Source organism: Carex rostrata, chromosome 14 (assembly GCF_964058835.1).
Source record: "Carex rostrata chromosome 14, lpCarRost1.2, whole genome shotgun sequence".
NCBI classification, from domain to species: Eukaryota; Viridiplantae; Streptophyta; class Magnoliopsida; order Poales; family Cyperaceae; genus Carex; species Carex rostrata.
In genome coordinates, this window is record NC_135931.1 from 9,357,109 (window position 1) to 9,370,084 (window position 12,976).

The 12,976-nt window shown below is 32.7% G+C and overlaps 1 protein-coding gene across 1 annotated transcript; it reads right to left on the reverse strand.

Annotated features, from left to right (window-relative positions):
* Positions 1–9,441: 9,441 nt before the first annotated feature.
* On the reverse strand, positions 9,442–11,894 carry LOC144565448 (Protein kinase superfamily protein). The gene has a single exon (XM_078315209.1). It carries the CDS (start codon positions 11,733–11,735, stop codon positions 9,771–9,773), a length of 1,965 nt encoding a protein of 654 aa, XP_078171335.1. The 5' UTR covers positions 11,736–11,894; the 3' UTR covers positions 9,442–9,770.
* Positions 11,895–12,976: the final 1,082 nt, after the last annotated feature.

A 12,976-nucleotide genomic window follows, 5' to 3' on the forward strand; every position in this document is an offset into this window, starting at 1 on the left:
CATAATATAGCTTTTGGCTGCTAAGGAGGCAGAAAAGAAAGCAAATTCTTGAGGAGAGGGGGGGAGGCCTCCTTAACTAAGGAGGTCATTAATCTTAACTAAGGCAAACATGTTCGGCAGGATTAAGACCTTAAGGAAACCTAAGGAAGCTTAAGTCATCATGCCGAATAGGTACAAAGGGCTCCATGTGTTATAAGCATGAGCTGAATTAGCCAGAAATTAGATGACATTGCTAAAAGAATTAACTCAAACAGTGCATTAATACAGAGGATATGGATTCCTTTTGTGCCCCTTTTGTGAACTTGGGCTTTTGAGAATGCTACAACCCCTCCTGGTAGTGAAGGGAGTGAAATATATATATATAGAGAGAGAGAGGGGTTAGTTACTCTACTTTCATAAGCATATGAGGACATATGCTTACAAGTTATTTTTGCATTTTTAATGTCCAAATGGTCAATCTGAAGCACTCAACATGTTCTTCATAATAGAATGTGCTTGGAGACCAAATTTTACATTTTCTGGATTTTTTTACTATTTTTTCAGAATTTTTCAAAACAATCATAAAAAATATTAAAAATAATAATAAAAATATGAAAAACTCTGTTTTGAAATTTCTGAAAAAATAGTAAAAAAATTTCAAAAAATATATATAATTCAGTCTCCAAACACATTATAGTATGAAGAACATGTTAAGTACTTCAGATCGACCATTTGAACATTAAAAACGTAAAAATGACTTATAAACATATGTCCTCATATGCTTATAGAAGTAGAGTAGCCAAACACACATACACAACATTAATTTCAGTGTAAAATGAGTTTTGAAAGGTTGAACTAATTATCTTTTTAATTTAATTATCGTGATATTAAAATTTCTAAAAAAATTAATAATATATAATTAGTTATTAAAATATTTAAGAATGTTACAACTTACAACCCCTCTTATCCTAAAGCCCCAGTTCTGCTCCAGGTTCTCTTGATGTTTTTATAAAAAAAAAAAAAAAAAAAAAAAAGCAGCTTAATATATCGCACTTTATTTTTACCATTACGAAGAATGGTAAATAAATGAGTGAGGTTATGGTACTGTGATTTGTGCATAGCGCATAGCCGCATATTGATTCACATTATAGACTCAAATTTTCGGTTTAAAAGTTTTAATGGTCAATCCAAGCCGTTCAACATGATCTTTATATGAATATGTACTTGTAAATTAAATTTTACATTTTTTAGAATTTGTTTATTATTTTTTTAACTGGATGAAAAAATCAGTTGATATGAAAATCTTGAACCATCTGAAAACATTTATTTTCTACTCATCTAGAATAATAGTAAGAAAATTTTAAAATATGTAAAATTTAGCATACAAATACATATTCATATGAGACTATATTGAACGGTTCAGATTGACCGTTAAAATTTTAAAAACAAAAATATTAATTAGTATTACGGACCAGTTCACGCTATCTATAATACCATAGCCCCATTTATAAATAAAACATGAGCTTTTGTAAGTCCATAATGTTTTGAGAATCCTAATTCTCACTTTATGTTAAAAAATGTACAGTAATCCTACGAGGGCCTTCATTTTATTTTTTGAAAAACATTAGCATTTTCTATTCTACTTTTTAGTAAGTAGCGTAGTTTATAATTAATATTTGTTTCTTAAGAAATCATTTTAGAACTGTTTCTATTGGCTCTTATTTTTGTAGTAAGAATTTCTAACTTGACCGTTAATGTAATTAGATTAAATTTCGTAAATGTAGAGGTTTAAAATTAAAATTATCTTTATCTGTATTTAATACTTCACAGTTTTTTTTTTTGCCAAATTTATTTAATGTTATTGAATGTACATGTTCCAAATCAACCTGAAATTTTTATTATTACCATATTAAAAAAAAAATAAACCAAAACACCCTCATTTGGTCATAATTCAAAAATTACTCCTGCCGCAAAGCCAATCCGCGGACCCATTTAATGAGAACCGCACAGCTGATCCGTGGACCCAGAATGGGGTCCGCTAATTGAATCTGCAACTCACATTTTGAGATATCTTAGAGTAATGAAAATCTCTAACAATTTAATGGTATTAAAATGGTTGCATGACACGAATTTCAAGTAGAAAAAAGAAAAGAAAAAGTATAACTAGGGTCGCAGATTGAATCTACAGTTCCCAGTCTGTGTCCGCTGAGCAGTTGTGTGGTCCTCATTAAATGGGGCTGTAAATTGTCTGTGCGGTCTAAGTATTGATGGAATTCCCTCAGTGTTTTGGTTTTTTTTTATTATTATGGTAACAATAAAAATTTCGGCAAATCAACAAATGAAATATTGGATTTTATATTTTTGTTATTAGTTTTCCCACCGAAAGTGTGGTTTCAGTCCACATGAAGTCTCATTTTCAAAACAACAATTGCATGATGCCATGATGCATGCAGTAGCTTACAACAAAAGAGACGAAAGCTAGAGAAAAGCCTAGTGTTATTACTTATTAATGTATATTTTTTTATGAGTTTGAATCTCGACAGCTGTTGTACACAAGTAACACAATAGAATAAAATATATACCACCGAAAATGCAACATGAAGATTCATAAGATAACGCAGAGCTAGTTATGCATGAGTCCGCATCGTCCGCATTAACTCAAAAGAACATTTTTTAGGTAATGCAGCTCTGATTTTAAACAAAGGATACAAATTCTTCATGTAGTATTAGTACGGATACAATTAGTACGGATTTTAAAGCAGATCGAAAGATCCGGATACAATTCTTTTTGGAGTTAAAACAGAGGATACAAATTCGTTATGGATCTGAAGTATATTTTAGTTTGTCAGATGTAAATATTTCTTTGAGTAAGCTATATTTTTAATAATTTGACAAATTAGTTGTAATTTAAAATCCGATATTGTAACATGATTTAGAACATATACATATTGTGCACTTAGAAAATGATGAACCGTTAATCAAATAACCTGAGATTTACAGTGATTCATATGTAACGATTTTTTTATGAAATATTAAATAATATTCGGAAATATAAAATTTAATACACAATTAATCAATTTATAAGACCAAAACGGACCGTTTCTTTTGATCCGGCTGGGACTAAATCCAGACCGTTCATCATCAAGTAGATGAGGGGATATTGGATTCCGCTTATAGCTGGAGGATGCATGCGGAGCGGAGCCACGTGTTGTTCTATCGTATTTTCTTTTGAGTATAATTTATAATAGAGGAGGGTTGAAATGCACCCAAATGCATCTTATTTTTCAAATCTTCTTTCTCCGTTTTCAAAGTCCGAATAGTCAATCTGAACCGTTAGATGCGATCTATATATTAAGATGTGCTTGGAGACCAAATTTTACATTTTTTTAAATATTTTTACTATTTATTAAGCCACTTTGAAAATCATTGTTTTTACATTTTCTGGACCATTGGATCAGCGATTTTCAAAGTGGCTTAATAAATAGTAAAAAAATTCCAAAAAATGAAAAAGTTGGTCTCCAAGCACATCTTAATATATAGATCGCATCTAACGGTTCGGATTGACTATTCGGACTTTGAAAACGGAGAAAAAAAATAGGGTGCATTTGAACCCTCCTCTTTATAATAATATGTTTATGTTTATTATAATTATACAATTATACAATTATATTTTATTTTGAAATTTGTTTTGTTCTATCGTATTTTCTGACTTCATCTATGAAATTTACAAACTTGCATGTGCTGATCAGTTGTGAAGAAGAAGAAAAAGATATTTTAAGTTACTTTTTGAATGCTAGTACGAAAAAAAGGATTGTCATAACTTGTAGCATCAAAACCTGCTTTGTGGACAAAACACGGATCTACCAAAGATATAGAAGAAAAAACAAATAAATAAAATAAACTTTGGTTGTTATGTAGAATGGAGTTAATTTGAAATCCTAATGTTAATCACAGAAGAATACTTTCAATTTATATTTGTAAAGAAGTAATCAAGTAAACTATATTTTTAATATTTCATGAAGTGAGAGATATGTGTGTACATCAGTGTTCTAAATAGCGCGCTATATCGACGTAATAGTATTTTTGGACCTTGAACGCTAAGCTATGAGATAAAAGTGCATTATTTTAGCTATGACCGCTATAGCCATAACAACAATACGTTATAGTGAGCAGCGTGAGCGCAAATAGTGCACACTATACTACATAAGCTTTTTATTTAAAGGTCTAAACTACAAAAATATTTTAATGACCAAATTTTTCAAGACTCGTATATTTTGTTGTGAAATAAGAAAAAAAAATATATAGTTTATGTTGTGATGCTTAGATTATTTTAAATAGAAAGAAAATTGTTAGTTTATGCCATTATTCTTATGTTATTTTGAATGGAAAAAAAAATAGATAATTTATGATACTATTAGAAATATTTTTCTTAATCAATTTTGTGTTACTTATTATTCTACAAAATTTTAAATACTATTGATAAATAGTAGAAATATATAATATATAAATATATATTTTTTTAAAAAGGCTATATTAGATAACTTTTGTTATAGCTTTTTTCTTTAACCTTTTTGCGATAACCCTATTTGAAACTTGATATGTATTATTTAAATACTATATAGTTTATAGTAGGCTTTCACATCCTAGGTATACAAACATTGCAGAATAACGTGCTTTACAATTTTTTTAATAATGATAAAGGAGAGAAGAGAAGCGAGAGTATAATGAATGTGACCGATATACTTGATTTAGGATTTTTTTTTCCTTTTAAAATTAGCATTTAATTTTGTGGCAAATGATAACATTCTCTATGTGGAAGGTTGTGAGTTTGAAATTTCAATATAATTTTTTTATAGATAATTAAATAAAAATTGGTAAATTAGAGCTCTATATTTTTATCTAAAAATTGTCGAAAATTTAAAGAAAAGCGGAGGAATGCGGAAAAAAAGTAAAGTATAAACTTAATGATTTTGTTTTACCCCGATTCGAGATTTAAAAAAATTGTACCCGTATCTTTCCTTCTTCTTTTTTTTTCTTTTTTTTTTTCCAGTGCCTTTCCGTGACGCAGCTGTAAAATTGTCAAACTAGACTAGGGAAATAAAAAAAATACTGGCAGAACATATTTTTTAATAACTTCAAATAATTGCTATGAGTCATAGTTTGACCATGTAACCCCAAAGTGGTCCATGCTGAAATGCCACCAAAGATTCTTTCTTCACGGAATGAAAAGCCCGAGAAGTCAATATCACAGATAAAGAAATCTATGGAGAAACACTAATATTATTATATTAAGATCTTGTTTTAGTCTAAAGTCTAAAATTGGTACATTGAAATTTGTGTAAAGTTGCTTTATTCTGCGGAGAATTAAATCCTTTTAACAAGGGCTGCTACTAATTAAAGTTGCTAGCTAATGAAGCCTAAATGGTAGACTATACGATATACCAAGAAGCATAAAAAAAGGAAGCGTCTAATTGTCCACAGCCTTTTGTCCACCATTTGTCCACAGTTTTGACTTGCGCGAATACTGTAAAATTATTTCTACATGCTATATAATTATACAATATATCACATAAAATATATCAGTTAATCACAAAACATCCAGCAACTATTTGAAGTGGTCTCATGATAGTTAAAAAAATATTGCAACTTGCACAACAGGACAAAATAAATGTACTTTCAAACTGTACTTTCGGAAATTACATTTATAGAAAGTTATTTATTGGCAGTTAGAGTTAGTTATTAGCGGTTATTGGCAGTTAGAGCTAATTATTAGCGTCCGCACTAGGTTGAATCTTGTATACTGTAAAATTGAATCTTGTATACTGTAAAATTGAATCTTGTATACTGTAAAATTGAATCTTGTATACAGTAAAATTTTCAATTGAATCTTGTATACTGTAAAATTGAATCTTCTATACAGTAAAATTTACAATTGAATCTTGTATACTGTAAAATTGAATCAGCAGAACTATAAAATTGAATCTTGTATACAGTAGAATTTTCAATTGAATCTTGTATACTGTAAAAATTAAATCTTGTATACAGTAGAATTTTCAATTATATCTTGTATACTGTAAAATTGAATCTTGTATATTGTAAAATTTTTAAATAATACTGTAAATTTTCAATTGAATCTTGTATACTGTAAAATTTTCACATAATACTGTAAATTTTCAATTGAATCTTGTATACTGTAAAATTTCTAAAACTAAACAATAAAATAATACCATCTATACTGTAAGATAAAATGTAACAAATGCTACATTTCAGTTTAAACTACAACATACAAAGAATCATGTATAATGTAAAATTGCAAAATATAAACCATAAAATAATACCATGTATACTCTAAAATTGCTAAATCTATACATACATCCATCATCACACAAAAAATCTGTTCACCACATAACAACATATGTTCACCACAAATAACATCTGTTCAGCACAGGATAAAAATATTCACCACAACATTCATAATAACACAATAGCAACAAAAAACTATGGACAAATAACTTTTACATTAAAAACCTCTTGTGTTCATTGTTCGGATGAGTAAGAAGTCTCTCTATCATCTTTTTCCTCCAGATTTTCATAGGATGAATACTGTAAAATTACAAGATGAATACTGTAAAATTACAAGATAAATACTGTAAAATTAACAAATCATCTCTTTCTTCTAGATTTTCACAAGATGAATACTGAAAAATGACAAGATGAATACTGTAAAATTAACAGATCAATACTCCATATCGCCTCTCTATCATCTATTTTCTCCAGATTTCCACAAGATGAATACTGTAAAATTAACGGGGCAATACAGTAAAATTAACAGATCAATACTCCATATCGCCTCTCTATCATCTCTTTCCTCCAGATTTCATTTGAAATGCTGACATATTAGATCAAATTAAATCAGACTCAAAGTATTACTAGATCGGATCAAGATCAACCAGAAACAACGAATCGGTAGCAATATAGCTTGCCGTCTCAACACCGCTAATGAAACTTTTTTATAATGAGCGTGCAAACCTCATTATAAATTCCTTTTAAAATTTGCAAACAAAATTTCTATAAACGATTGCATCAATTGACAGAATTACTAGATTTTTTAACTTATGCATAAAATATGAATTGAAGCGAGCCACGTGGAATATCAGGAATGCAAAAATTTCTTCTTAACAAAAGCAAGTCATACACCAAAGAAGACCTTGAGCTATTCGTAAACAAATATCAATGTTATTCGTGCCAGGGAAACATATCAAAAAGCACTGACCGCCATGGATGAGCTTCGTAGACCTCGAGCTCGTACCAGAAGAGAAATCATCTCTCTCAACCATACCAACTCGCAACCCTTTGATCGCAGCATCAAGCACCACCTGGCATCTCGTGGCTCCACCGCCGATCACAAGCACATCAAGCTGGTTAACCCGACTAGATCTGCAAGCGCTGCCTCTTGCGGTTGATCTGAGCGTCCGGATCTGAGATTAGGGTTAGGGTTATAGTTTTTCAAAAGAGAGAGAGAGAAAAAAGCTGCTAGAGTGAGAGAGAGAGAGCCTCGCCAGAATTTTCAAAAGAGAGATGAAAAAAATAGAGAGGCGGAGGATTGAGAGAGAGATCTGATTTATAAAAAGAAAGTAGAGTCGTTAAAATCAGTTAGAGTGGATAAGGTGGTGGACAATTCGTGGACAAACGTCAGTGGACAAAGAACATTTCTCTAAAAAAAAAAAAAAAAAAAGAATTCGGACATAAACATTGACAAAAATAATTATAATTTGAAATCTAACTTTTCAAATTTGATCGATATTACATATATTGTTTGCATATAAAATAGAGTAATTTACAAATTTTACCGTTATCAAACGAATTTAAACTTGTAATTGTCTATATTTTATCTTTGATAAAATATCATACGATACTATTACTATAACATGTGTAATATTTTAACTTGAATTGAAAATATATTATCAACACTATCTATTATATATTGTCAAGATATCCCAACCCAATCAAAGAATGGATCTAATATATTATTAATTTTGACAATGATAAAAGGTAACATGCATTTCTGTAATTCAACTTCTGAGAATTTGAGCCATACTTTGATAAAACGTAAACAATGATGAAACTAGATATAAATTTTATCGTTTATCTAATTAGTTCAAACTTACAACGATATATATATTTAATGGTCTTTAATGAAATATCAAATAATTGCATGAATTAATACACAATCAATCTATGAGACCAACAACACGCCTATAACATCTTATCTTTCTTTTTTTTTTTAATTTTCTACTTTAATTTGATAATGTATTTTTTAAATTATCAAAAATATGCATTGTCAACAAAAAGTTCCTTGATTTTAATAGTCAAATCCATGTGCAAATTTCTGTTTGCTCTGAGTTAAAAAGAAAAAGGAAAAAACCCTATTGGCCCCTCCAAAAGTAGTTATTTTCGTTTAGTAAAAAAGCACCGTCATAATTAATGGGCTTTATGAAAGCTGAGGAGGATGTGCATAAAGTGTCTCACTTTCTTGAACCATATAATTGATGATGCATATCAAATATCAATGCAAGCATAGACTATCAATCAAATTCAATGTTTTATATGTTCTCCTGTTCTTAGGTCCTAGATTTTAGAAGGATCATGTTACTTGATTTTGCCTATGGGCTTCAACTCAAAAAAAAAAAAAATTGTTACTTGATTTCCATACCGTACCAAGATTTACCTGTAACAATTGATAATTTGATATACAGCTGGTAGCAGCCACTTGGTTTGTGCAAAAAATGTAATAACTCATTTGACCCGGATCTAAATCCGCCCTTCTTCTTTTTTTTTTTTCAAAGCCCTTGGGCAAGCCCCTTTTCTTTTGAGAAAAAGATTTGGATCCATTTGACCCAAAAATACACAATAATCTAATAAAATATACTACTATTGACCGATACCCTCCGGAATTTTCATGGATATTTTTTTAGCATAGGCTTTGTCTTCTAGTAATTATTAATTAACTCGTGCTTTGACAATTTCATATTTATCTGACTAAAAATTTTGATAGGTATGCCAACTTTCATAGCTTAAAAACCGTTAAGAGTCGAAATGAAATTCAAAGCAAAGTCATTTTCAAGATCATAACAATAGCACAATAAAAATCTCAATTTGACCAACTACATTTCCTTGTTTCTTTATTTTCATAGGTATTTTAATCGTATACGAATATACAAAGTCAAACAATTTGAAAACGCAAAAGGCGGAATAACACGCAAAGCATTATATATATGCAAACCTTGGTGCAAAGGATAAGAGGCAATCATTGTCTTGGTAAGGATATTTCACTGTCATTAATATAAATCCTTTCAAATTAAGCAAACTGTGCGATGGCACATGCAAAAATGTATTATAAAATAAGAAATTAATTTATAGTAATCGATTCAAGATATAGAATTCACACCTTGAGAAAACTCGGGAAGTAGCATTTGAGGATCATCATAGAACTCAGGCAGGTTGTTCCAAAATTTACAATTTCACATCACACCCCATGCATTTGAAGATATCTCGTTATCAATTAAGAACAAAACAGCCTTATATTTACAAGATACCCAAAAAAAAATTACTCTCCCTCTAGATGAAAACTATGAATACACAATATCTCATTCCAATTGCGAACAAGAAATGATTTCATATACAAAATTCAACTTAATATAACAACTACACTAATCTCATTTTGTGCCACCTAACCTCAATCAGTGTTAGAAAACATCACCAAATGAAATAAGAACAGAAAAGGAGATAATTTACTCAGCATCTGACAACGCCTTCCTTCTAGAACGATGAAACCCATTGGCATGGGGAGAAGGAGAGAACTCGAAGGGCAAATCAGGAATCTCCATCTCCCCTCTTAAAATCTTCACAATCTCGCTACTATCTGGTCGCAACTCAGGCATCTTTTGCAAACATAACAAGGCCAGATTAATACAAAGACTAGCTTGATCCTTATCGAATGACCCATTTAATCTCTCATCCATTAATTCCAAAACATCTCCACTCTTAGCCAATTGTCGGCACCAGGACACTAGGTTCGCCTTCTCTAGCTTAACGGGTGACGAGAGCACATGCAATGGCCTCCGGCCCGATAAGACCACCAGAATCAACACACCAAAACTATAGATATCGGTCTTCTCAAATAAATGGGTTGAGAACCCATATTCGGGTGCAACATAACATACTGTCCCTCTTATGCTAGTAGTACTGCTAAGTTCTCGGCTTAATAAATCACCACTAAACATGTCGCTATTAACTGATCGGCTTCTTTTCTTCTTCCATGTCTTTTTGAAGTTTATGTCGAAATGAGTTGCTTCAGTTTGAGTCTCAGTACCACTACCAGTACCGCTACCACGGGAACTGATAGACCGAAGCCATTTGAACCCTTTCTTCTCAGGAATGACCCCTTTGTTACTCATCTCAGCAAAATACTCTTCTTTCCACCATTCTCGCATTTTTCGATCTTTTTTCTCATTTGTTATAGTATTATCTTTCTTTCTACTTTTCTTTCTTTCAGGGCTTTTATCAATTGAAAAAATGGTAGCATCTTCAGCTTGGCTTGAGCTGGCCAGTTCAAAGCACTTTTCAGGTTCAGATTCGACCGGGGTTCTCTGCCCGTTATCCCAATTTGGGTCTGGGTTCTTATCTGGGCCAATTTGGCTACCAATCCACTCCGTTACATAGTCCCTAGAATCCAACTCACCGCTTCCCTCTTGCTTCCACCACCAATCCTTTCCCCATTGCCCATTTTTGTTCTCTCCTTGCATCAGCAATGATGGTGAAGAGTTAATCATTTCCTCTGTTTCACCAGAAACAAGCTCCTTCCTCTTTATACCATAAGTGTGTGCCTCCAATTCACACAAAGTTGCCTCCTCTCTTCCAATTTCACCACTTGGTACCTCTTCTGCTCCTAAATCTTTTGCCACCAGCTCTTGACTTGGACCAAGTTCTTGGCTCAGGGGAAAGTTATAATCCGTCGCATTATTCTCATCTTTTAATCGAGATAATCCAAAATCAGATAGTTTTGCGCGAAAATCTGACGTAAGAAGGACATTACTAGGCTTGAGATCGCCATGTATGACAGGGGGCTCACATTCGAAGTGTAAAAAGGCAAGTGCTTCCGCCACGTCTAGTAGGATAGATAACCGCTTGGACCAGTCGAGAACGGACGAGTCTGACGAGGTATTAAAGAGAATAGACTGGAGAGACCCCTTGGGCATGTATTCGAAAGCTAAAAGAAGGGGGCGGGAAGGGGAGGTAGGGAGAGAGTAGCCCACCAGAGGCACGATAAACTGGGAAGAAGGAAGGGAAGAGAGGAGGTGAAATTCATGGAGAGAAGGAGGAATGGGAGGTAAGAGTTTGATGGCTAGTGGAGGGGAAGAAGGGGAGGGGAAGACAGCGAGGTAAACGGAGGAGGAAGAGCCGCGGCCGAGGGACCGGGAAGGATGGAAGGAGAGAGTGGCACGGCGAAGGAGGGAGAAGGGGAGTGAGGAGGGAGAGGTGGAAGGGGAAGGAAGGGCAGGGGAGAGGAGGGGCAGAGTGCGGCGGCGCCGGCGACGGAAGAAGGTAAAGGAGAGGTAGAGAAGGAGAAGGGAGAGGAAGAAGATGGAGACGGATGAGAGGATTATTATGAGGAGGTGGTGGCGACGGTGAAGAAACGAGTGGTGGGGAGGTGGAGGGGACGAGAGGGAAAGGGAGAGGAGGAGACGGGATGGCATGGGAAACGAGAGGTTTGGGAGGAGTAGAGAAAGAGAGAGAGAGAGAGGTTACAATAGAGGTGGTGGTGCTAGACTGCTATTTGCTAGCAGTGATCGGTGAAGCATGAGGAATGCGAGGTCGGGACTCGTGAGAGCATGGAAAGAAAAGAAAGTGGGGAATGAATGAATGAATAATATCGATCGATGGTAGAGTGCGTATCCTCTGAGATATCTCATATATTGCGTGACCGACGTGTCCGGTGCCTATTCGGGGGTGACATAGGGGGCCAGTGTTATTTGAGCTTTGAGATTCGCGTAAAACGTATTGAAACGGTTGAGATTTTCCAAACTTCACGCAAAATATGAGATATCTCAGAGGTTGTGAATTCTCGGGGATAGACGCTATTTTGACTCTTTCAATCATTATAATTGTCCGGTGTGCTTAATTTCTTATGCGTCTGTATCGAATCGTACGGACAGTTTCGGCGATGCATCTAGCGGGAAATTTGATCTGAACCGTCCGCCTCACCAGAAACGCCGTGATCCAAACTGTCTGATTGCAACTGATTTGCTTTGTTGGATGGGTCTACACGGACGTTTTTTTATTCTTTTATGAGTCATGTAATGAATGATCCAGATTCCAGGCATCCAGCCATCAGGCGGTGAGGTTGCTATCTCATCAATATTCGACCTCAGTTGATATTTATAAAAAATAATTGAGCTTTAAAATTTTAAAAATATGCTTAAATTAGTACATAATTTTAATTATCATATTAATTGTTAATTATTGTTAAATTTAATAATATGATGAAAATTATTTAATGTTTGAATAATAAATATTTATCAATGTTTGGGGGTATATTTGAGTTATGGTATCTTCTTAAGCTCACATTTTTGGTGAGTTTTTCAATTGGCTTCGAGTGATAATCTAAATCGTTGAAAATTGATCTATTTCACGCTATATGTTTTGACATGTTAAAATTTAAAATTTATTTAATATAAAGTCAAGCATTCTTAAAAAGAATTTTTTTTCATGTTATTTTAATACATTCATTTTTTTTACTGCTTGACTTTGTAATTTTAATCGATAATTTACAAATTTGCATGTAAATATATTACTTATAAAATATATAATTTTTAATATTGAATTCGTTGTTTGAAGTTAATCTGATGTGTTTTGAAGTTAAACTTATCAAAGGATTTGATTAGCTTTAAAACACATATAATTTATTGTACAAAAGTAATTACTTTATTTTTTTGAG